This window comes from Odontesthes bonariensis, chromosome 1 (genome assembly GCF_027942865.1).
Source record: "Odontesthes bonariensis isolate fOdoBon6 chromosome 1, fOdoBon6.hap1, whole genome shotgun sequence".
Classification (NCBI taxonomy): domain Eukaryota; kingdom Metazoa; phylum Chordata; class Actinopteri; order Atheriniformes; family Atherinopsidae; genus Odontesthes; species Odontesthes bonariensis.
The window spans coordinates 17,831,554-17,853,154 of NC_134506.1; the positions used below are offsets into that span (position 1 = coordinate 17,831,554).

The 21,601-nt window shown below is 41.4% G+C and overlaps 1 protein-coding gene across 2 annotated transcripts in view; it reads right to left on the bottom strand.

Annotated features, from left to right (window-relative positions):
* pcdh17 (protocadherin 17) overlaps window positions 1-18,952 on the bottom strand; it is a 63,418-nt gene extending 44,466 nt beyond the window's left edge. For both annotated transcript variants that reach the window (XM_075447689.1, XM_075447619.1), the window contains exons 1-2: window positions 18,233-18,952; window positions 14,669-17,465 (exon numbers count right to left, since the gene is read on the bottom strand). In XM_075447689.1, coding sequence (XP_075303804.1) covers window positions 14,669-17,164 — 2,496 coding nt within the window. In that variant the 5' untranslated portion in view covers window positions 17,165-17,465; window positions 18,233-18,952. The remainder of the gene's footprint in view (window positions 1-14,668; window positions 17,466-18,232) is intronic.
* Window positions 18,953-21,601: the final 2,649 nt, after the last annotated feature.

Sequence of the window (21,601 nt, forward strand, 5' to 3'; positions counted from 1 at the left end):
GATTCATAAAAGACAGGTCGTTAAACTAATTGATAGAGGTGCTGTCCGGTTGTTTTTGACAGCACATGAGCCAAACAAAAAAGGACGAGCTCTACAGAACTTTCTCTAAGACATCTCGATCTCATTTATTTTTGAGTTTCAGCTTCTCCGCTCAGATAGCAAAAAGGCAATGGACACCTTAAAGCCAAGACTTTTTTTTTTTTCTATCAATTACAACCATCACACTGGCTCACTGTAAATGTAAAAAAAAAATGTTAAGGTTTATTACAACAACAGTTAAACAAGTTTAAACACACTGAAAAGGTAAATTTGATGCATGTATGTTTTACTCAACTTCAATGTGCAGATCGGGCAAATATCAGTTCTCACAGCAATATAATAAGTTAAAAAGGTGACCTCATGCATCATGCATATATCAGTTTACGCATTGATCAATCTTGCATGAATGGCAAATATTTCACACATACGATGGCTCGCTCTGTCACCATCGTGGTTGCCTGATTGGGAGCATTATAGTACAAGAAAGCTAACAGAATGCAGTCACTTTAACAGGCTGATTAAGCAACCAATGCTGCAAATTTCAAGCTGAAAAAGTAATAATTTGTAGTGCAGATTTAATGAAATGCCAATCATTACTTATGAACACTGATCAAACTTCAGCATGTCTGAGAGATCCAGAGATCACGGACATAGAGGCATTCTTCAAGGCTGTTCAAGGCTGCAACCCTTTTGTGTTGGCAGTATGTAGTACAGATGTGACGTTTTCACCTTCTTATTCTGCCATTTTCTTTCCATAGCAATGAGGGCTTTGAAGAAAAAAAAAAAATTCCAAATTTTGCCTGATTTTTACAGTTTTGTTTAAGGCCATCTATTCACGTTTTCCGATTTCTGATTTACGTTCAAAAAAAAAAAAAAGACCTAGGGATGCAATTTTGTCAATTTGCACTGCATTACAAGCTGCTGTGCGTTTGTCTTTAGGCAAGCAGACCATGGGATCACCAAAATGCCATGTGATTGTGATAGTCAAGCAGAAAAATTAATTCCAGTTTCATCTGGGTGGCACTGGCACAATGCATAGCCTAACAAGCTGCAAACTAAATTCAAATTGAGTGAATTCATATGACTGACCCTGGGGTTTTGGAGCTGAGTGAGAAGTCTGCCATAATCCTCTTCTGCCAGACCAGGGAATTGGTGTCTACATGTGTGAGAGAATCTCTATATGTGTGTGTGTGTGTGTGTGTGTGTGTGTGTGTGTGTGTGTGGGAGCACGAGCGTGTGTGCATGTTTGGACTTGTATTATTCATACTGTGGAGACATAAATCTGTTTACACAGTCTCATTGTGAGGACCAGCCTTTCTTTTGGGAACAAATGGCTAGTAAACAAAATAAAAATCATTATAGTATCGGATGAAGACGTCTTTAAAGGATGGGCCATGGGGTAGCTTCAATTGAAGGTTAGGGTGTAGGTACTGATATAGACCTGTGGCGGTTAGGGCAAGCACAGGTCTTCGGTAAGACCTATGCAGTAAATATAGCCAGGGTGTGCGGAAGTGTGAATGTCGAGTGGCAGGTGTGCCCTGAATTGACTTCCAAACCAATTGACTTCCTGGATCTACTTCCAAGAAGCCAAATTACTCTCAACAAACCATTCATTTTTACCAGTGAAACATAGTCGAATACAGGACGCATTAATACTTCATTGCATAAAGATGCAAAATGAACGCACCGGTGACTGAGAATGTGCATGTGTTACTCCTGAGCTTGTATTCTGAGCTACTTGCATATCTGTGTGCGGTTCAATAAAAAAAGACAGCATCTTCAAGTCTTGGCAGTAAATGACAACAAACTAAACATTTATTAGACTGGACCAGGACTTCAAATACAAAAGAGCTAAATCACAGTTCTCAATGTAAAGACCGAAAGATGCTGTGATGCATGTTTCTGTAAAAAAAAGTTCTCAAGTTCAACCGGCTGGAAACATTCCTCATTCTAATTTTGCTAAAGAAATAAAAGCTTTGGTAAATTCGCTATGCTATTCATGTTAATGCATATTAATGTTGAATGCTGTCAGTTCCTACCAGCATTATTTTTCGTAAATGCCACAAGACTGGCAACAGTTTCATAGCAAAGTAAATATCAGCTGTCATGTTTGGAGCTTGCTCAGAGGACACTTTTCTGCTCAGTTAAGGAGGGTCGACACTGCACAGCGTGTTTCTAACTCCTATCAGCCCAATAAACATCTGCCGCAGTTTAACCCCAGGTGTAAAAGTGTAGCCGGTGGCACAGATGTTTATTCATCATAACAAACACACACACAGTCACACACACTCCTGAAGAAAAAAACATTTTTTGTTAATTTTATATCGACACATATCATCTTCTGTTTTGTGATTATTTATAAAGCAGAAAGATGTACAATTTTGGGAAAATAGGTGGAGGACTAGGTGTGACGCTAAACTTTGGGGAAAGCATTGAAAAAAGAGAAGGTGACGCAAGTGATCTAGGTGCATGCTAATCATTCACTACTTGCTCATCAATAGTTACAGCTTTGCGGTGAACTGAAGTCTCGTGTCAGCATCGACCTTGCCTCACCCTCATTAATCCAAAGCCAACTCAGCCCAAAAATTCAAAGCTGTTACAGAGGTACATTGCGCCGGTCGTTGCTCAGAAAGAGCTTCTGCCGAATGGAAAGTTGGTGGTTTGATTTCCAGCGTTGCCAGGCACATGTCTAAGGGCCCTTTGGCAAGACACTGAACAACACGCTGGCTTTGATGCAAACTCATAACGACAAAAAAAGCTCTACGTGGCCTATCAAATTGTAGAAACTAAGCAGCGCTGTGAGTGTGCTTTGAGTGGTTAACAAGACGGGAAAAAAAATAATGTCTGCAGTCATCGTACACTAACAGAAGAGATCACCTATGTAAACAGAAGTCTCCAGTTTCAGCTTGGTAAACATGCCTGTTTTCGGTCTTTTTGAGAGTTAGTTTGAATTATAGAAACCACTTCATAGACTGTAAGTAGGAAACTTACACAAAGAGAAATAGAGGTCCCATTTTTGTACACAAAGGTATAGTTGTTGAAAAGGTCTCCTCCTTAGAGTAAATCCTTGGGACCTCCGTTTAATTTCAACGAAAACAAAATCATCACAGGCAACTCAGGGCACATAATTGTACCTTTAACAACCTTAAAGTACAGGCAAATAGATACGCTCAACTTATCTTACTCTGAGATTTTTTAACATCTTCTATTAAACCTAATGGCAGGATTTTTCTCTGTTGTAAAGTGAGTTTGTTAATTCAATCGCTGTGAGATAGTTAAATGTTTTCACTTGTTATCGTACTTACTCCCCATTTTACTTTCTGAATTTTCTAAAAAGCATTTTGACAATTACATTGCTGGGCTCTGTTGGCATTCTTTCTGTTCCTTAATTTTTATTTTTTTTAATTATTTTATTATATACTTATTATACACTTATTTATCCAGTGTTTTTCCTCATGGGGATCTTCCACACCGGGGACTATGCCCACTCGGTCTGTGGGGTCATTACTGTGGGGATCGCCCTGGTTCGGGGTGGCTGGGGGATCCTGCACTGCAGCCCTGGCTGTGGTGTGGATGCCAGCCTGCCCTGATCCGGGCGGGTCCCCGTGGTGGCGGCCTCTGTGGTCATTGGTGGGCTGGCTCCCGGTGTGGACAGATCCCCAAGATACCATTTCCTCACTTCAGCGTCAAGCCAGATTTTAATGTTGATTGTTGTTGATATTAGCCCCTTTCACACTGCGACCCGCTACCTTAGCGGGTCCAAATTGCACCTTCGACCCGCGTCGAGCAATGTGAACGCTTGGCGTGTTGGTGACCCGTGATGCCTGAAGCCGAGTTCAGGGGGCGTTGCCTAGTGGCAGAGCGTCACACGAAACACATAAAATGCTGGGCGTGTACAATGACGTAGGCACAAGCCATGCGTCAGAGGTAGGGTTAAATATACCTTGAGGACTCGTTTTTGCAATTGTATATGCAGTTCATGGAGATGTTATTTTACGGGGTGTGGATGGTTACAACGTGGGATTCCGCCGAAGAACATATGCGGAGAATACAAGAGCACTATACTCCCCGAAATGTGGCGGTAAATAACGTCCCCTGCTCGGAGGCTGAGGAGCTCACGGACCTCCTTGTCTCCCCAGTTGGCCATCTTCAAAAATGTCTCGAACTTGATGTAGGCTAAAACAGAGTGAAACTTGTCCTCACCTGTCACTGTTGTTCTGAATCAGCTGTCCATTCTGTCTTTTACACTCCTCACGTCACGCCACGCCCACGTCTGACCCGTGTCGATTGCGTTCACACCAAACTCGGCTCGGCAAAAAGACTAGGGTCCGACGCGGGTCGAAAGGCGAGTCGAGTTGACGCGGCAGCCCGGGTCGGCAGTGTGAACGCAACAGCGGACACGCTAAATTCGTGGATTAAACACGGGTTATTCGTCAGTGTGAAAGGGGCTATTGATGTTGCTCATGTTGGGGGTGGTGGGGGGGTGTATGTGCAGTGTGGTTGTCGGTGTGATGTTGTGTGTGAGTTTATGCATGAATTGATTTCATTATTGATTTTATTATGTAAAGCACTTTGTGCTGCTTTTTTAGTATGAAAGGTGCTATATAAATAAAGTTTGATTTGATTTGATTATTGTTTTTCTTTTAGTTCTATCTGCCCGTGCAGGGCTGCACCTCACAGCAAAGAGGTGTCTGATTTGAAACTTTCTGTGTGGAATTTTCACGTTGTCCCTGTATCTGAGTGGGTTTTCTCTGTGTTTCCTTCTTTGATTCAGGTCTGTAAATTTAAGGATATTTTTTTTTTTTCTTTCTTTCTTTTTTCCTCTTAAAAGGTTTATTTTTGTACTAGTCACTAGGGATAGAGAATTATTCCTTCACAGGTAGACAAGAAGTTACAAAATGTACTCATTTTGCAGGTGCGAACAAAGTACCACACAAGGGTAGAGCTGGAAAGACAAAGCATCTACCGTTTTGGGACCATTCGTGCACTTTGATATTGTAATGACTATGGTAAAAACAAGTTTCCACTAGATGGGTGGAATTTCTCCATTTTAATTGTTTTGTTTTGTGAACACAACCAGAATGGAACTTTTGTTTGCAGTCTTAATGCTAAGCTAAGCTTAGCTATGAGTCTTTGGATTTGCAGCAAGAAGTGTTGTGAAAGGGGTGCATCTGAAAAAAAAAAACCTGAGGACTTCATTTGTGTGCATTTGGTAACTTATCTGTCACTCAAAAATGTAGCGCTCCATAAATGCATCATTTTAAGTCTTGATATTTAAAAAAGTAATCTTATGGGCAGCTGTCAGGTGTTAAAGTAATTAGTTACAGAGACAAAACACATTTTATTTGTTTATTATTGCTGTAATGTTCATCATCTTAGCAATTAGGTCTATGAGAATTGACTCTTTTAAGGACAGCGTTAACTGGTCAATCAAAGAACTGCACCTTTTCTCACTTCTGATTTGGTTTGTGTTTCACCTATCGCAATCGTAGCTTATCTTTCTACTATTGTCTAGAAATTAAATAGGCACATTTTCCCAAATCAGCAATGACTTCTATCAAGTTACTGATGAAACAAATAACCTTATATGATAAAACCTACCTAAAAAGATTAGCCTAAGTCCCACTTGTGCTCGAAACTTAACTCCATGGGTCATAAAAAAAATCCACTGCCTAAAGTCCTCATTTTGTTTTTCTAATCATGTTTTACACAGTCAAAATGATACATTCGTAAATATTTCAGTGATTTACTTTCAGTAAAAGCAGCAATCAAAATGCAAAATGAAGTTGCAGAAAATCTAATCATTCTCTTTTGTCTACACTGTTTTTTGATGAGGGGTTTATACAAGTAATTATAAATTACCACATAATGCCACATAATGGATCAATATGTCAAAAGAAGCTGGAGCACAAAAGAAGCATTAATCAAATAAACTTAAGAAACAACCATGTCTTTCAGTGTTTGGAATAATATCTAAATAGGCATGTTGTTGGTGAGCATCTAACTTAAGAGTACATTCATTACACTGTCAAATTGATATTATCAAGCCTTCTTATCTAGTACGTTTAAACAAATGTTTCTGAGAAAACAAGTGTTTTATAATCTAGTCGTGAAACAAAACACACACAAATTGTAGCCTTGTTTGTGGATTAAAAAGCTGAGGGCATGTGACTAAAAATATGAAAGAACAAAATGGTTCCATTTGAGCTCATGAGGGAGGAGGCATTCTGTGAATGAAAGGTTTTTAGATGCTTCCTGAACACCCAGAATAACTGCCAGATGCAGATATATAAACCCAAAAATGCAGATGCAGAATGAACCCGTTTGTCTCATGTCGATACATGCGAAAGTGTACATACACACACCTGGGTACTCCCTTCCTTTGTGTCTCTCTCTATACACACACGCACACACACATCGCAGATGGACTATATTTCATATCAAGGTGACCTATCTACTGTAAATGAATCAGGTCAATGGGGGTAAAGTATCTTGGCAAGGGAGGAGCCAGAAAGAGAAGGGATGGAGGAGAGGAAGGAAATGTGTATACACCTGGGTAAAAGCTGACAGAACAGGCTTTAGAATAATGCTCTTTTGTAAAGAGTTGGATGCCACTTTCTCTCAGTCTCTTAAGTGTGTCTATGGTGCATTAAGGATCTGTCAGAGCAGCTTTAGCATTAATCAGCTAGCCGACTGAAGAAACAATCACACATAATCTCAGCCTCTAAACCCTGCTGACCTTCTCTTAAAATGCATATATAAAGTCCCCTTCAAACTTCAGTCTTTCAAAGACACACACAGGCTCTAGCTGCAGCGCTGGTAATTTGTTTCCTTCCCACTCTCCCTCCCGTGTAGTCTATCCGATATGTTCCTCCCTCAGCAGCACCCATCTTTCTCCACCTGCGAGCACATCAACTCAGCTTGTCAGCATGACCTTAGAGAGAGCTGAGGAAAAAAAAGGAGACGAGAGAAAAGAGAAAAGAGGAGAAACGGATTGAGACAAAAAAAACAAGATGAAAATGGAAAAGGCTCCATTCATCATCTCAGCAGCGCTGAGAGTGTATAAATAGCAAGATCTGCTCAGAGTTATCACGGAGCCAACGCTTCCATCGTGGTACTTCATTTATTAGGACTGCGCGCAGATCAATACAGCAGACATATACACCCTGTACTGTTGACAAGATAATCTCATCATTATGAATTTGGCCTGGGTCGTCAGTAACATGAGCAATTGCAACGCTTATCTGAGATGACAAGAGCTGAAAGAAAGAAGGAGAGCCACAAAAGGAGAGCAAAAGGCAGGAAGAGTGCAAGCACTGGGTCTTCTTCCTTCTTTTTGGTTGTTTTTTTCTTTCAAACAATGCTCAGAGAAATAGATAATGAAAAACAGTATTTCAGTTTCAAACAGTTCAAAATCAATACGAAACACAACAAACCAACAATTGATCTGAATGTTAAAGGGCCAAAAAAAAAATTCTCTCCAAGACATAAACCCAGTGAGGGGCCAACTGACTACATCTGTGTAGTACAATAGAAGAAGATGAGAGAGGTTTTCAATATGCCATTAGCACTCAGCTTCACCGCTGCTACCCTTAAGAACAGACCCAGACAATGTCTGATGACAAATCTTGTGTGACCACCACTTAGCTGGCCTTTTGTTTAGGCAATAACAACTCAGAGTGCCGAATCACTCGCCTCTGTTGCCACAAACACATAACAGCCACGGCAAAACACAGTGGCAGTCAATTCCCCTCCCTTAGACACGGGGGTCAGATTTCAAACTGTGCTACAGATATGGGTAGCAACAGAAAAGATGGCAGATCACTCAATTTAGTGTCAAACTCTCAAAAACAGCAAGCACACACATAGGATTACAATAAATGCTGCTCAAATCGCGAAGCAAATCATAGTTTTCTGCTTGTGACCTGACAGTAATGTACTCCAGTGACTGCAAGGGGGGGGGCGGCAGAAGTAATTTTATAGCCGCATGTTTTGACATGTAGTTAGGTGAAATTATAGCAAATGAGATGGTATGCATGGTATGTCCCTCCAAACAATTAATCACATTACTGATGAAGCTGAAGTAGTGCTGAACTGTAAAAGGCAAGGACAAGGAGAGAGGTTCGGGCAGGGGGGGGATAAATCATTTCTCTTATACTAATGAGATAGAAGGTGAGAGCAGATTCACATAATTCATTCTCTGAGCTGTGTGTTGTTTCAACAGCACGTGCCTGGGGGGCACAGTGAAAGAAGATGTGGCAGAAATAAAAGCACTTGCAGGCTGGACCCGTGCCAAGACACAGCAGAGCGAGCTCTACTTTGTTTGACTTTGAGAGTGTTTGATTTACAGCGAGGAGACCTGTCTGCTGGCAGCTCAAAGAATACATCACCATGCCACGTACACCTGTGCGACCCTTTTGTCTGCCGCACATATTACTGTGTGGTCATTCCTATCTATCTATCCTATCTTATGCTGCATCTAAGGCACCCTGCTGCTTAAAACGTTGAGTCTAAAGACCCCGGGAGGGATCTAAAGCCTTCGGGGGGCAGGCAGCCCCGACAGGGAAGCCCATTTCAATCTGAGAGAACCAGCAAGACCTGTGCTTCAGAGCACAGCTGGTGGTAGCACAGGTGCACGTCTGCGTGTGTGTTCGTATGTGTGCACATACGAACACACACGCAGACGCGTGGGCACATGGCAGCTGAATCATAGATTCCTCCACTGTGAAGGTTATGTTTTGTTCTCTTGTTTTTAAAGCCTCTGTTAATGCCAGGTTGGCTTCTTGTGCCTGATTTGTTTGAGCACAATGCCAGCAGCACCAAGGTAACTGGGAGCATGCAGATCTATTTTGTCCCAATCATCCTTTTCCTCCAAAAGATATCAAGTATTGAAAGCGGCTCATGCTAGAAAAGAAAATAGATTACACTGGAAGAGTTGCCAGGTACAAAAAGCCCAGATCCATCTTGTGTAGGCATGTACCTGCAGCATAATAGAAATATGGGCAACTGACAGTCTCAACAAGGTCAGGCAAGCAAGGTACACTGCCACAAAAGACAACAGGCACAAATATAAAAAATTACACCAGTCATGCTCTCAGCAGCCAGAATAGTAAAGTAATTAGTAAGTCAAAATGGGCTTGCCAGCCTGTCTACACAGAGTAAACCAAGCAAATCAACGACTCCTGCTACTCAACGGAGAGACATGAAATTCTGAAGCTCAGGCATGAGTGAATTAGGCAAAGAATCCTGACCCTCCACTTCCCCTCTATCACAAACACACTGAGGCATACACAAACACACAATAATGTGGGAGTCAATGTCTACTGACAAGCCACATTCTTATTATCATGCCCGTGTCATCTCCAATCGGCTGCTTCCAACTGAACTAAGAAGATTGGTTTAATGTGTCCGGCCTATCTGGCTATCATGGAGGTCGACTTGTGTTCTCATTTCCTGTCTCTCTGTCTCTATGCACGCAAAAGATAAATTAATAAATACAATTTCTTTGTTGCCCTGCATTGCTAGGTTGGAGGGTCTGTCAAACTAATGAAATTACGCAGCACAGCAAAGTGCTGTGTCCATAAGAATGAACAACAGCTGGCTGAAAGGATGCCGAGTGGACGACCAGTAAGACTACTCCGTGTCTTCCTACAGTTTGACGCGAGTGGAGTCTGTTTTAAGTTACACGGGGAAGTTGTGTGTAGTGGTGAGCATAGCCTGGAACCTACGGATCAATTATTCAGTAGGGTTACTTGGATTTTTGAAAACTTGCACTAAATACAATATTCACTTCCACAGCTGCCTGAAATCTCAAGCAAACTTTCTGGTTACCTATAATATCATCATATGTAATGAAGCAGTTAGTGCATATATATTTGAACAACTGTACTGAGTTTCTTGCCTCTGCCAGTTTAGTATTTTCTGGTAAATGAAAACATTAGAAATAAGTGGGAAGATAAAAGCAGTGGATGTGTGTTTTGCAATCAGACCTAATATCCTTGGTTTTTATCTTTTATAAAAACTCAAAAACATAATAGCCAAATTGGCAGGAGAGCATGAAATGAATAGGCCATTTAAGAGGTTACCGCAGTCATCTCCACTCTCTCCTTCATGCTGCCTCGAACTGCAAACAGACCCGGGAAAAACAAATGAATGTTCAAATTCCGTTTATATCAGATAGTAAGTAGCTTGTTTTCCCACTTACCCTGCGTTCAGCCATCCTCTTCCGCTCGTGTTCATAAATATGTAGCAAGAGACCTCAGATGTTTATCATGACATCTCCCGCTTTTCCTCTGATTTGTTAAACGTTATGACTTATTAATGAAACAGGGTGCAAATATAGCTTGTGCTGTGCCTTACACAGTTGCTACAGATTCAAGACATTATGATGCCTCTATATGGAAGCAAGCACCTCTGCAAAGACCGCAGATAACACATCAGTGATGGTAGCTCATAAACAAAGCATTTAATACAAGGCTCTATGTTCAAATGAGAGATAAAAACAATTTGTTCTTAGTCCCTCAAGCAACACTTTGTGGTCTGACTGCACTTCCTCTCAGCTGTATCTATCATATCAGCTTTTTTATTGGGGGGGGGCTCATTAATAATTTAGAATTTCAGCGTGTTGTGTTATGTACAGTACAGGGGCAAGTTTATTTGAGGAAATCTGAAAATACACCCTGAGGCGAGATAATATTTCTTATGTACTGGCAAGCTCAAATGAAACAAATCTGGCCTAGTGACTCGGAGGCTCCACGGGGGACAAAATGTACACATATTGGAGGTTTCTTGAGCTGTCTCTCATTGTATTTACTGTTTGTGCACCTAGTTGCCGAGCTGCAAAATCCTGTCTGCATACAGGCTTCAATGCGAACAGGTTTGGCAAACTTGTTCCATAGGAAGCTCCACAGGGAAAGCAGTTATCTAAAGATGGAGGAATAGAAATATAATAAAGAGTGCTTTTCTATTCATTGGCTCAGTAGCCAGTGAATTGTTGAAGCAATTTCAATACAATATTCAGCTCAGGCTTTATAAGACTTTTCGGTGAATCCTTAAAAACAGCCCAACATGTGCATCTTTGTGTTTGTGTACAATTGTGTTTGTGCGTGTGTTTGTGCGTGTGTGTGTGTGTGTGTTTTTCAGAGGAAGGGTGTTTCAAGGTTCGGACAAACGCAAGATTGTCACGCTCATAAAAGAGAGGGGCTCTGTCACAGAGCCTGCCAGCTAAAGGCTTAAATCACATGCCTGGAATACACAATGATGTTACACCCCCCCCCCCACACACACACACAATCTCCCTAAATTATGCAGAGTAAGACCGTTCTTAGAAGCATCCTTTCTCAACATCTGCTCCAGCTAAATTGTTGGCATGCATATTCTCAACCTAAAAAGATCAAAAGATTGAAAATCCCCTGTTTAGTAAACACGCTGCTTAAATGATCACAGTCACACCTCTTAACAGCTTTTTTTCATCAGTCTTTATATTCAATGAATAGGATTATGGCCACCAGTCATTTTGAAAAAACCCTCCAAAATCCTTTCATTGTAAATTCTCAAGATGTTTTCTCTAATTCATATGTGGTACTAAGAGAACCATAACTACCAAGGATACAGGGCAGTTTCTAAATTCAATGATTGTCATTCAGAGCTGCTAAGAAATGCTCAGAGAGAGGCAGTTCCTGGAAAAAAACATACTATATTTCACGTCTCCGTGTTTGGCACTTTTCATTAGAGCAGAAGGAGCCTTCTTACAAAGTGACAACTGACAAGAGACTGGAGCCCCCTTTCTCCTTGCCACTCTCATCTCTGTGCCACCCCACATAAGGCAGAATGGCGCCACCTAAAGGCAGCTTTTGTAGCCTTTCAGACACCCCTTAATTATTGCACCACTAGTACCTTAATAACATTGGCTGTCTTACACAAAGACAGGACTGTTTAATTGGGTTGGATTATAGAAATAACAAGAGGTTTTACTTGAATAAAATTACAATCCTCACAAGTAATGGGTGTATAACTCCAATTTTTGGGTAATTTAAATTTGGGTAATTTGGGTAGTTATGACAAAAAAAATGTTGATGTTTTGTTACAAAAATGCATCTTAAATAACAAACCAAAAGGGCAACTTCTGAACCAGTCAGCAGACCCCATTTGGGCAAAGCTACAGCTGCTGAGGCTGTATTCATGAAATGTAAAAACACAGGCTTACTCTTTGGAGCAAAATACAGCAATCCTTTTGTCCTGAACATTAAGGATTTTTTTTTTAGGTAGATTGCTTTCTAATATTGATTCCAGAGTGAGTAATTCCCTTCAACGCCTTCAGCGGAATTATGCATCATTACATATCATCAATCTCCTTATCCCAGAAATTCTCTTTACAAATGAAATAAAGCTCTCCACTGAACCGGGTCTTGGAAGGGTGGTGACAATGATAAGGCCAACAGAGCTCTGCTGATATGTTCATATCATTCCCCTCTCCAAGCTAGAAACAAAGCCTACCACGTCTGCCAGAGCACCACAATAAAGTATTACAGGCAGCCAGCTGTATGCAGAAAGACTAGTTGCAGAAAGTTGCAGACATTCAGTTGCTCCACAGGGCACGATGAAGACAGTAACACTAAGGTGCCCTTGTGAATCTGAGCAGGCAATATGTTCTTCCACATTATCCATCTCTTTATTTATTTTTCCTACCACTGTGACAACTGTAGTGACAGATGGGCTGAGAGGCCTCGGGATCGATGGAAGGGGAATTCTGTCTTTGTTTCCTGACATTTTTCCCATATACACTCTCCTGACTCAGGTTACTTACTGTCCACAAGAACGAAGAGAGGAGGATGGAGTAGGGAGGAGGGAGGAGGGAGGAAAGTGATACGATTCTGTATGGCTTCTGAAGAAACTTAATGCCTTGGGCCATCTCCCTCAACACAGGTTTCTGTTGAATAATACAACAGAGCACCCATGCACGCCTGACACGTCCAGGAGACCCTTTGTACACAACAGACTATGGAATGTGTTGCTGATGCTGCTGCTTGTATTTTTTTTCCTTTGGCAGTCTGAAGGGAGAGAAAAGGGAAGTTTACAAATGGATGCGTGACAGCCTAATGCAGTCCAATTCATCATCACCAGATTAGTAGAGAAACCGCCTGTGGAATGGGCCAGCAATTACTCTGTCCCTCTGATTAGGAAGCCTCAACGGTCTTTGTGCTGACCCCTGCCCCATGCAGCTGGTTCATAATAGAAGCAGGGCAAAGACTGAGAGAGAGAACAACAGACATTTGCTTTTTCCTCCCTAGTGGGAACATGTCACATGTGATCACAGTCATCATCACATCTACGTCTAGTAAAAATATCGAGGTACAAAAGACAAGACAGCTTAATGTAGACACTAATAGTTGAAGTCCATAGGGATATTATTTTTGTCTCAAACAACCTAAAGCCATAAAATATTAAAATAAAAGTTGCTTAAAGTCTTTATTATTTCTACTAATTAAATTAATAACATGAAATGTGTTCTCTTAATGTGTATCATCTTGAGGAACCCAGCATTTTCCTTTTGAGTAAGCATTTGGTGACGGTGGAGGGAGAAAAACAATCTCTCTTTTAGGAGGAGGAAACATCCACCAGAACCAGACTTAGGGTGGGTGGCCTTATGCCTCAACAGGAACAACAGGGAAACAGGAAAACTGAACAATGGTAAACTTTGCCATGACTGGCCGTTATATATTGTGTTACATAGCACCGTCTTAAGCAGACTTAATTCCTCATCTGCCACGACAGACTTTTAATGGGCTTAAGGCCAAAGACATAGAGAAGTTGTAATGTTAGAGGCTTATACAACCAAGTACTCCGCAAAAAGATGCATAAAGTAGCCGTGAAAATAAGTCCAATCTCCTTATCTCTAGGAATTAAAACCACAAGAGTAAATCACAAAGAGCTGTAGAATTTCATGACAAACCAAACACATAGAAGTCAGTGCTTGGAGTAAATTTACTCAAATTATAAGCTGTTGCTTTTATCATGATAACATACAGGTAAGTAGAAGAAATATATGTCTTAATCTAATTATTCGATTATAAAATCAAATGGCTGGAATAGTTGGGTAGCTTTAAATGTTATTGGTACCACAAAGAAACAGCTTCTAAATCAGCTACAGGCTACATTTCTTTCTGTTCATACAAATAAAATGATAACGACAGAATTGTCGTTGACAATGTTGTCACTGACATCCAGAACACTAATGCGCACTGTAGCATTGCTCTCTAGGTGTGGAAATCCTGCATCTTTAGTTTGTCACATGGGAGAGTGACAAACCACACATGACTACAATAAAACTGATTTAAAAAAACCTGCTAAAATGACATATTTCGGCACAGCTGATAAGTGTTGATGTCACTGGCTCTGTTCTATGAGAGCACTAGAGTGACTGTTTAATCCCTCTAATGCTCATCCCTCCCATTCTTCTCTTTCTTTGAGTGCTTGTGGGCCTCTCTGCTACTGCCTGTCCTTGCCATGTTTTTCTTTCATTTTAAAAAACAAAGGGGCAAATGTTGATGTAGGAAATGGGAGCTTTGTCAGGGTTGTAGCGTAAAAAACGTGGCATAGCAGTGAAGGAGAGGAGTGCAATTTCTCTTACCTGTATGATGGACATGCGGTTAGTAGGTGTGTCTGTAGTGCTGGTGACTGGGCCTGTGAAGCTGGTGTGACATCCCACGTGGCCTTGGGGCACGCTGAGGTTATTGGCAGTGGGCTTGAGGTACATTACCTCTGACCTTGGTGAGCTGAGTGGCAGGCGTGTCTGGTAGTCAAAGTACATGGGAGAGGTGGCCAAGGAAGGGCTGCTTACCACATTCATCACATTCATGGCATCCCGCTCCTCCACTTCGCTCTGCACCAGCATGATGTCGTTTTTGTTAATCTTCTTCTTCTTGCCTTTCCCCAGCTGAGGATGCGAGTACTCTGCAATGCGACAGTTATAAGTACGGATCTCCTTGTTTTCCCGCTTGCACTTGATCGCTATGGTCACCATGGCAGCCAGAAGAAGGATAGATATGATGCTTAAAGTCACAATAAGAGGCAGAGACATGTCCCAGTTCTGATTGTCTTTCATGTGTGGCAGCCCATCAGGAGGACGTCCATTGGAAGCCTTGATGATAAGTCTGGCAGCAGCAGTTAGAGTTGGCTTACCATGGTCTGACACTCGAATGATAAGTTCCACAAGGGGGCTTACGTCGTCCCAGAATGGGTGGGCTGTTCGCACCTCCCCAGTCACTGGATCGATCTCAAAGAGGTGCTCTTCATTGCCATCTGAGATCTCATAGGTGAGCCTCCCACTCTCACCATAGTCATTATCCACCGCCCTCACTGTTGTAACAATGTAGCCAACACCGACATTTCGTGGAACATGAATTTCAGCTGTATCATTTTGGAGAAGTGGTAAAACTATGACAGGAATGTTGTCATTGACATCCAGAACACTAATGCGCACTGTAGCATTGCTCTCTAGGTGTGGAGATCCTGCATCTTTAGCAAGAACTTTGAAGTCAAAATACTTTATTTGCTCATAGTTAAAAGATCTCACAGCATAAATGGCTCCATTAGCTGCGTTTACATTTACATAGGTGTTGACATCACCCCCACTCACATTGGAGTTGATTATACTGTAGTAAACTGTGCCGTTCTGGCCAAGGTCTGGGTCATGTGCCAAAACTGAACCTAGGTACTCTCCAGGGATGTTGTTTTCAGGGATCTGAAGGAGGTAGGCTGACTTGGTGAAGCGAGGAACATTGTCATTCTCATCCAGAATCTTGACAGTGAAAGATTTTGTGGAGTTTAGAGGAGGAATGCCATTGTCTTTGGCCACAATGGTGACATTGTACTCATCCTGCACCTCCCTGTCCAGAGGCCTGTCAGTTACCACTGTGTAGAAGTTATCATAGTTCTCCTCAAGTTTAAAAGGGACGTTACCCAGAACTCTGCATTGAAGCTGTCCATTTCTGCCTGAGTCCTTGTCTGTGACACGGACCAGAGCAATGACGGTGCCTGGGGGTGCTGCCTCGCTGATGGCTCCCTGTCTCACAGACACAAAGCCTATTGATGGCCAGTTATCATTCCTGTCGAGCACTTTTACAGTGACTTTACAGTGGCCTGGGATTGGATTGGGACCTAGATCCTTTGCCTGGACGTCAATTTCAATAACTGGGCTCTCTTCGTAGTCAATTTCACCTTGAATCTTTATGACCCCTGTTCTGGAATCTATGGAGAAAAGCTCCCGTATTCTCTCTGGGGCATAACCACTAAAAGAATAGACTATTTGCCCATTGTTTCCCTCATCAGGGTCAGTGGCATTTAAATCAATCAAGACTTTACCAGGAGTTGAATTTTCAGGAATTTCCACAACATATGTTGGCTGATCAAACACTGGACTGTTATCATTAGAATCTATAACTTTAACATTTATCTGCATGGTACCTGACCTAGGATATTCGCCGCCATCAGTGGCAGACAAAATAAGGGTGTGATGGCTACGTTCTTCTCGGTCCAGTGGTCGTTGAATAACTAATTCTGGGAATTTGGTCCCGTCCCCTCGGGATTTTACCTCTAAAGAAAAGAGATTGTAATCATCGCGTGTTATTTGATACGTTTTCAAGCCGTTTTCCCCTGCATCTGGGTCATGTGCACTAGTCAGGGGGAAGCGTGTTCCTGGTACTGCATTTTCAGAAATGTCAATGTCAATCTGATCAGAAGGAAAAATAGGTGAGTTGTCATTAATGTCCTGAATATCTATTTTTATCATACATATCTCCTTGTCATTGGCAAACACCTCCATGGAAAGCTGGCACTTGGGGTTTCTCTTACACAATGTTTCCCTGTCAATGCGCTGCTTTGTGTACAGGAGTCCACTTTGGGGGTCCACATCAATGAGATGAGGGGCTGAGTTCTCCAGCACCCTAAAGTTGGCTTTTTTACCCTGTCCTCCCTGCCCAGTCTGTTCAATTCCAAGCCTGGCATCTTTGGCAATGTTCCCAATCACTGTCCCTGGACCCTGTTCCTCCGGGACAGAGTAATTCAAGTTTTTCAATGTCAGGGCTTGAGCCCACAAGAGGAGGAAAAAGAAAATAGAAAGATGCATCTCCACTCAGTAAAAGCGGCTTAAATCTGTGCAGTGGTTTTGTTTCTTATGACCTGTTGATACTTAGTTCAAATTCGGTGTTTCTATTATTCCAGATGAAATAAAGAGTTCTGTTCATCATGCGAGGTCTTGACATTTGTCTTTGAAGATTGTCTTTGCTTTGTCGCTTTCTTCCTCTGCAAGCAATCTGTGGTGCTGAACACCTAATTTATATTCAGCTGAGCACCCAGACTCATCTAAACAATAATCGCGATCCGGTCTCCAAACAGAATAGTCATTGTTAAGTGCTTACTCATACCACCTAAAAAAGAAAGCAGAAAAAATATATATTATATATAAATCAATTTGTGAGCTGAATGAACACAAAATCAACTAGAGAAGCTCTACTGCCAGTAAGAAATCAGATCTACTGCCAAGCCGAAATGAAACACAGCTCATGTGTAATTCATCTCCACAATTATGGGGAAGCTTGTCAGTTAGTTAACCTTGGGAAGACACTCGGCAGCCCAGATCTACTGGCAATTAGTGATTCTCCTTGTAGATTATTCACCAGATATATCAAAAAGAAGATTCTTGCATATTAGACACAAGATTCTGAGTGGAGTTTTTAATCTATCTCTGCTGTGTGCTGCGCTACCTGACCCCAGCAAAATAATGCCCCAATCCCATGTTGAGGATGCCGAACTGTAATAGAGCAACTTTAATAATATGGTTACAACGCGGACATAAAACTGAGGATGGCCTATTGTGGCGGCTGTGTGAATAAGTGAGTATAAAATGAGCCTCTTACACGCATTAACAAATTCGCATAATCCGGATATTTAAAATGAGCCCTATAAAAATTCAGAAATGAGCTGCCAACATCTCAGCACAGCCGTGTAATTCACTGCACTGATGCTCTCTGCCTTTTTTTTTTCTTTCTGTGAGACTCAACAGTCCTTGGAAGAAGCTGTTGCATCCGCATGCATGGGGATGGTAGAGAAATAACATTCGCTTGGAAATGAGCAGCGGACATAAGGATGGTTATGAAAACAGAGAGCTTGTAAAGAATATAAAATACAATCTTACCAAGGGCAGCAGCTCCAATTCGTTCAGAAATATAACAGCAAAAGATAAATAAAAGGGAAGAAAGAAAGAAAACAGTCAATTCCAGTGGGGTTCAGGGAGTTTTATTTCCCCCTAACCACTTCTCGAGGTACCACCCGTGTCCTCCTTCCCGTCTCTGTGCAGGAAAAAAAATCCACAAGCCTCCGATGTACACGCAGCGCAGTGGGGGGAAAAAAAGAAGAAAAAAAAAAGTGCTCCAAAGTATGACTGTAATGTCAATGAGCTGAAGTCCTCTCCGCTGTCTGATTAGGATGCAGCGGCTCGCCTTCTGCCTGCAGTGAGTCACCGTTCTTCAGGATGAAAAACTGATAGGTGAATTACTCTCTGTGGAAAGAGAGGAGAAAAAAAAAATCCAGATGTTTGGGAAGGTAGCTCCAAAGTGGCTATCAAATGACAATCAGTTGTTTTTCCCTTCGTCCGAGACGGCACAGAGTTACTGTTTCCCGTAGTGGCATTTTGTCCTTGTCCGTCGTCCCGGTCAAAGTCCGCACAGACAGACAGACAGACAGCTGTGGAGGTGATCAGCAACAATGCCGCATTCTGCTCTAAGTCTGCCTGTGGCCGGTAAGACGGAATGTGATGTTTTTTAAATGTACAACCCAAACTCGTTACTTACTATTTTCTGCACGTAGCACAGCTCTAAGCACAGAGAGCGCTTCCTCTCACTGACTGAACTCCGGACACCGCATGGTGCATTAAACATTGTCGCTGCTCCTGTGGCAGCCAATGAATTTGAAGAGGTGGGAAGAGGAGGAGGGATTCAAAAGCCGCTGTGGGTCCAGACTACAAATGATTGGTGGCTCGCAGCTCACCGGTGGCGGATCTGTCTTTTTTCAAATATCACACTTCATTGTTGCTCGGGCTTCAATAAAGGAAACGGTGCGTTGGACACGGTCACCAACGGATGTACTGGGGTCCGGGCCAAAGTGGTTTGAAATTTTCAGTTGGAGCCGAACAAAGAAACAACAACAGATGAGCTCGAGCTCAGAGAATGTGAAATAAGTTACTGGTTAATTGAATGAAAGATCTCATTTCAGATTAAAGATATTCCTTCATCTAAAAAAAAAAAGAGAAAAAGCATTTGATATAACGTTATGTAAATGTGAACCGCAGGATTAGGATTGGACAACAGTCTGTTGATCTGTTTCAGCTCTCATTCAGGGGTATTTGTTTTTGTTATTTTGCAGCCAATAATAGGATTTTGTTTGACTTAGATTTATAGTTCTGCTGTAAAAGAAATAAAAAAAAATAAGGACAAAACATTCTGAACTACACGCAAGATAGAAAGGAACTTTATGAATCTACGAAGTGTTACACCGCCTTTGAGGCGTGTAGAAGCCTAAAAGTGCCAAATATCAAGGAAACCGTGGGATGGAAATCTATGAGTTCAGGGATTTGAAGACAATACAGCTTGTGAAAGTGTCACAAAGCATAAGCTACCGATTAGTGTTCTTCGATACAACATTGTCTTTTTTTTTTTTATAGACATGGACACGGAAAACATTTTATGCGAGAGAGCAGCCTTGTCGCCTTCTCTGAAATTGTCCCAAAATAAATATTTCTGAAATTTATCAGGTTTGGGGGGGGTGGGGTATACATGCAGGCTGGAGGGTGTTGGTAGATACGTTGCATAAACAACTTTGATCTGGAGCTGCTTTCACACATTAACACTGAGAATGACTGGAGAACATGCAAAGAACAGGGCAGACTTTCACCGGTGTTCACACATTCACTTCACAGCATGAAATGTTCCACTGCTTTCTCACAACAACAACAAAAAAAGAATAAAGACTCCAGAGTGATGCCCTGGGTTAGCGCGCAGAAGGCAGCAAATGAAGAAAAAAAAGCATGCTGTGGAAATCAAAGTGTTGTATTTACTCCAGGTAAATCTGCCAAGGTGAATGCTTTGGTGTGTACATAAATATTACATATATGAGGAAGTATCCATAATAAGTGGAAAGGAACACATAGGTCAGCAGTGAAGAGCAGTCACTTGTGACTGTAAATTTCCTCCTGCATTCACACATAATCTCATTCAATCGGTTTGAAGAGGGGGTTTTTTCTGGGTAACTGGTTTTTAATCTCCACAAGAAGACCAATGTGAACAATGCAGACATTTGTGTTCTTGCGAGCAGCCCTTCCGAATCATGCCCTGAATACATTAAGACTGTTGCGCATGTTTGAAAACAGCTTAGGAAATCCTGTTTAGTCTTTTTTTTTATTACTGTCTTAAAATTTACTATTGGGATGTGCATTTAGGGTTGGGCAAATCATTTTGACAACATCTACCCTGTGTCAGAATTATTATTTTTTTTTGTAGGTTGCTGGTGACGGGTCCCCTCACACACTGACCTTTGCACCCATTTCACAATTTACCATGAAACCGTGGAAGACAGTGAGATCTTAGCTCGTGTTTTTCAGGTATACTCAAGAAATAGTAGTTTGAAAGCTTGTTCTCATCCTGTCTTTGACAGATACATTTCCTTCATTGTGTTTTTTGTTTGTTTTTTTTTCTCAGCGGTGGAAGTAAAACTAACATCCTCAGTTGTGGCCAACATTTTTTCTTTCCGTTTCACAACTATTTTAATAATGAGGCTCATTTGATCAATGTGATAGTCAGCTGAAAATATCTGTTATATATTCTATTTTCCTCCCTCAGCATCTTCCAAAACACACATTTAACTTCAATTCTCTTGAGATTACATGCATGTATGAATGAAAATCTTTCATTACTGTCATAAATTGGCAAAAAAGGATGTGTAGAAAGCTAGACGAATAAGCTATTATGCTTAAGATCATGAAAACCTTTTTTTATCAACTTACTATTTATGTTTAGCTTTGTTTCAAATAAAGTTAAACAAGTGCAAATAGTCGTCTTTTTATCACTTCATCATAGAGGTACATTACACTGAGAGTTTAACCAAGCCTTCCATTTGAAGTTGCTATTTAAACACGTCAGCTCTATTCAGTATAATCATCTATAAACATGGGTCTTAACCTCTTTGACTTTCCCACTGACCTTTCCATATGACAGGAGCGAATGACAAGAGTGTCAGATTCGTGCAGTCAGATGGCGACCAAAGCTCATTATCAAACAGCAGGTTTGATGTACTAATGTCAAGATGTTGATAACTGATGAAGGTAAATGTCACATCACTGTCTCCATCTGTATTGTGTGCATGTGCGTCTATTCAAATGCGATCCACATTTTGCTCAGTCATCGTGCATTCCTTTGCATTTCCAGAATTAAAGAGCCCAAGATGAACCGCTTTCCGGTAAAAAGCCAAATGTTTTGATTTCAAAGGTGATTTTCAAAATATGACTTTGCAG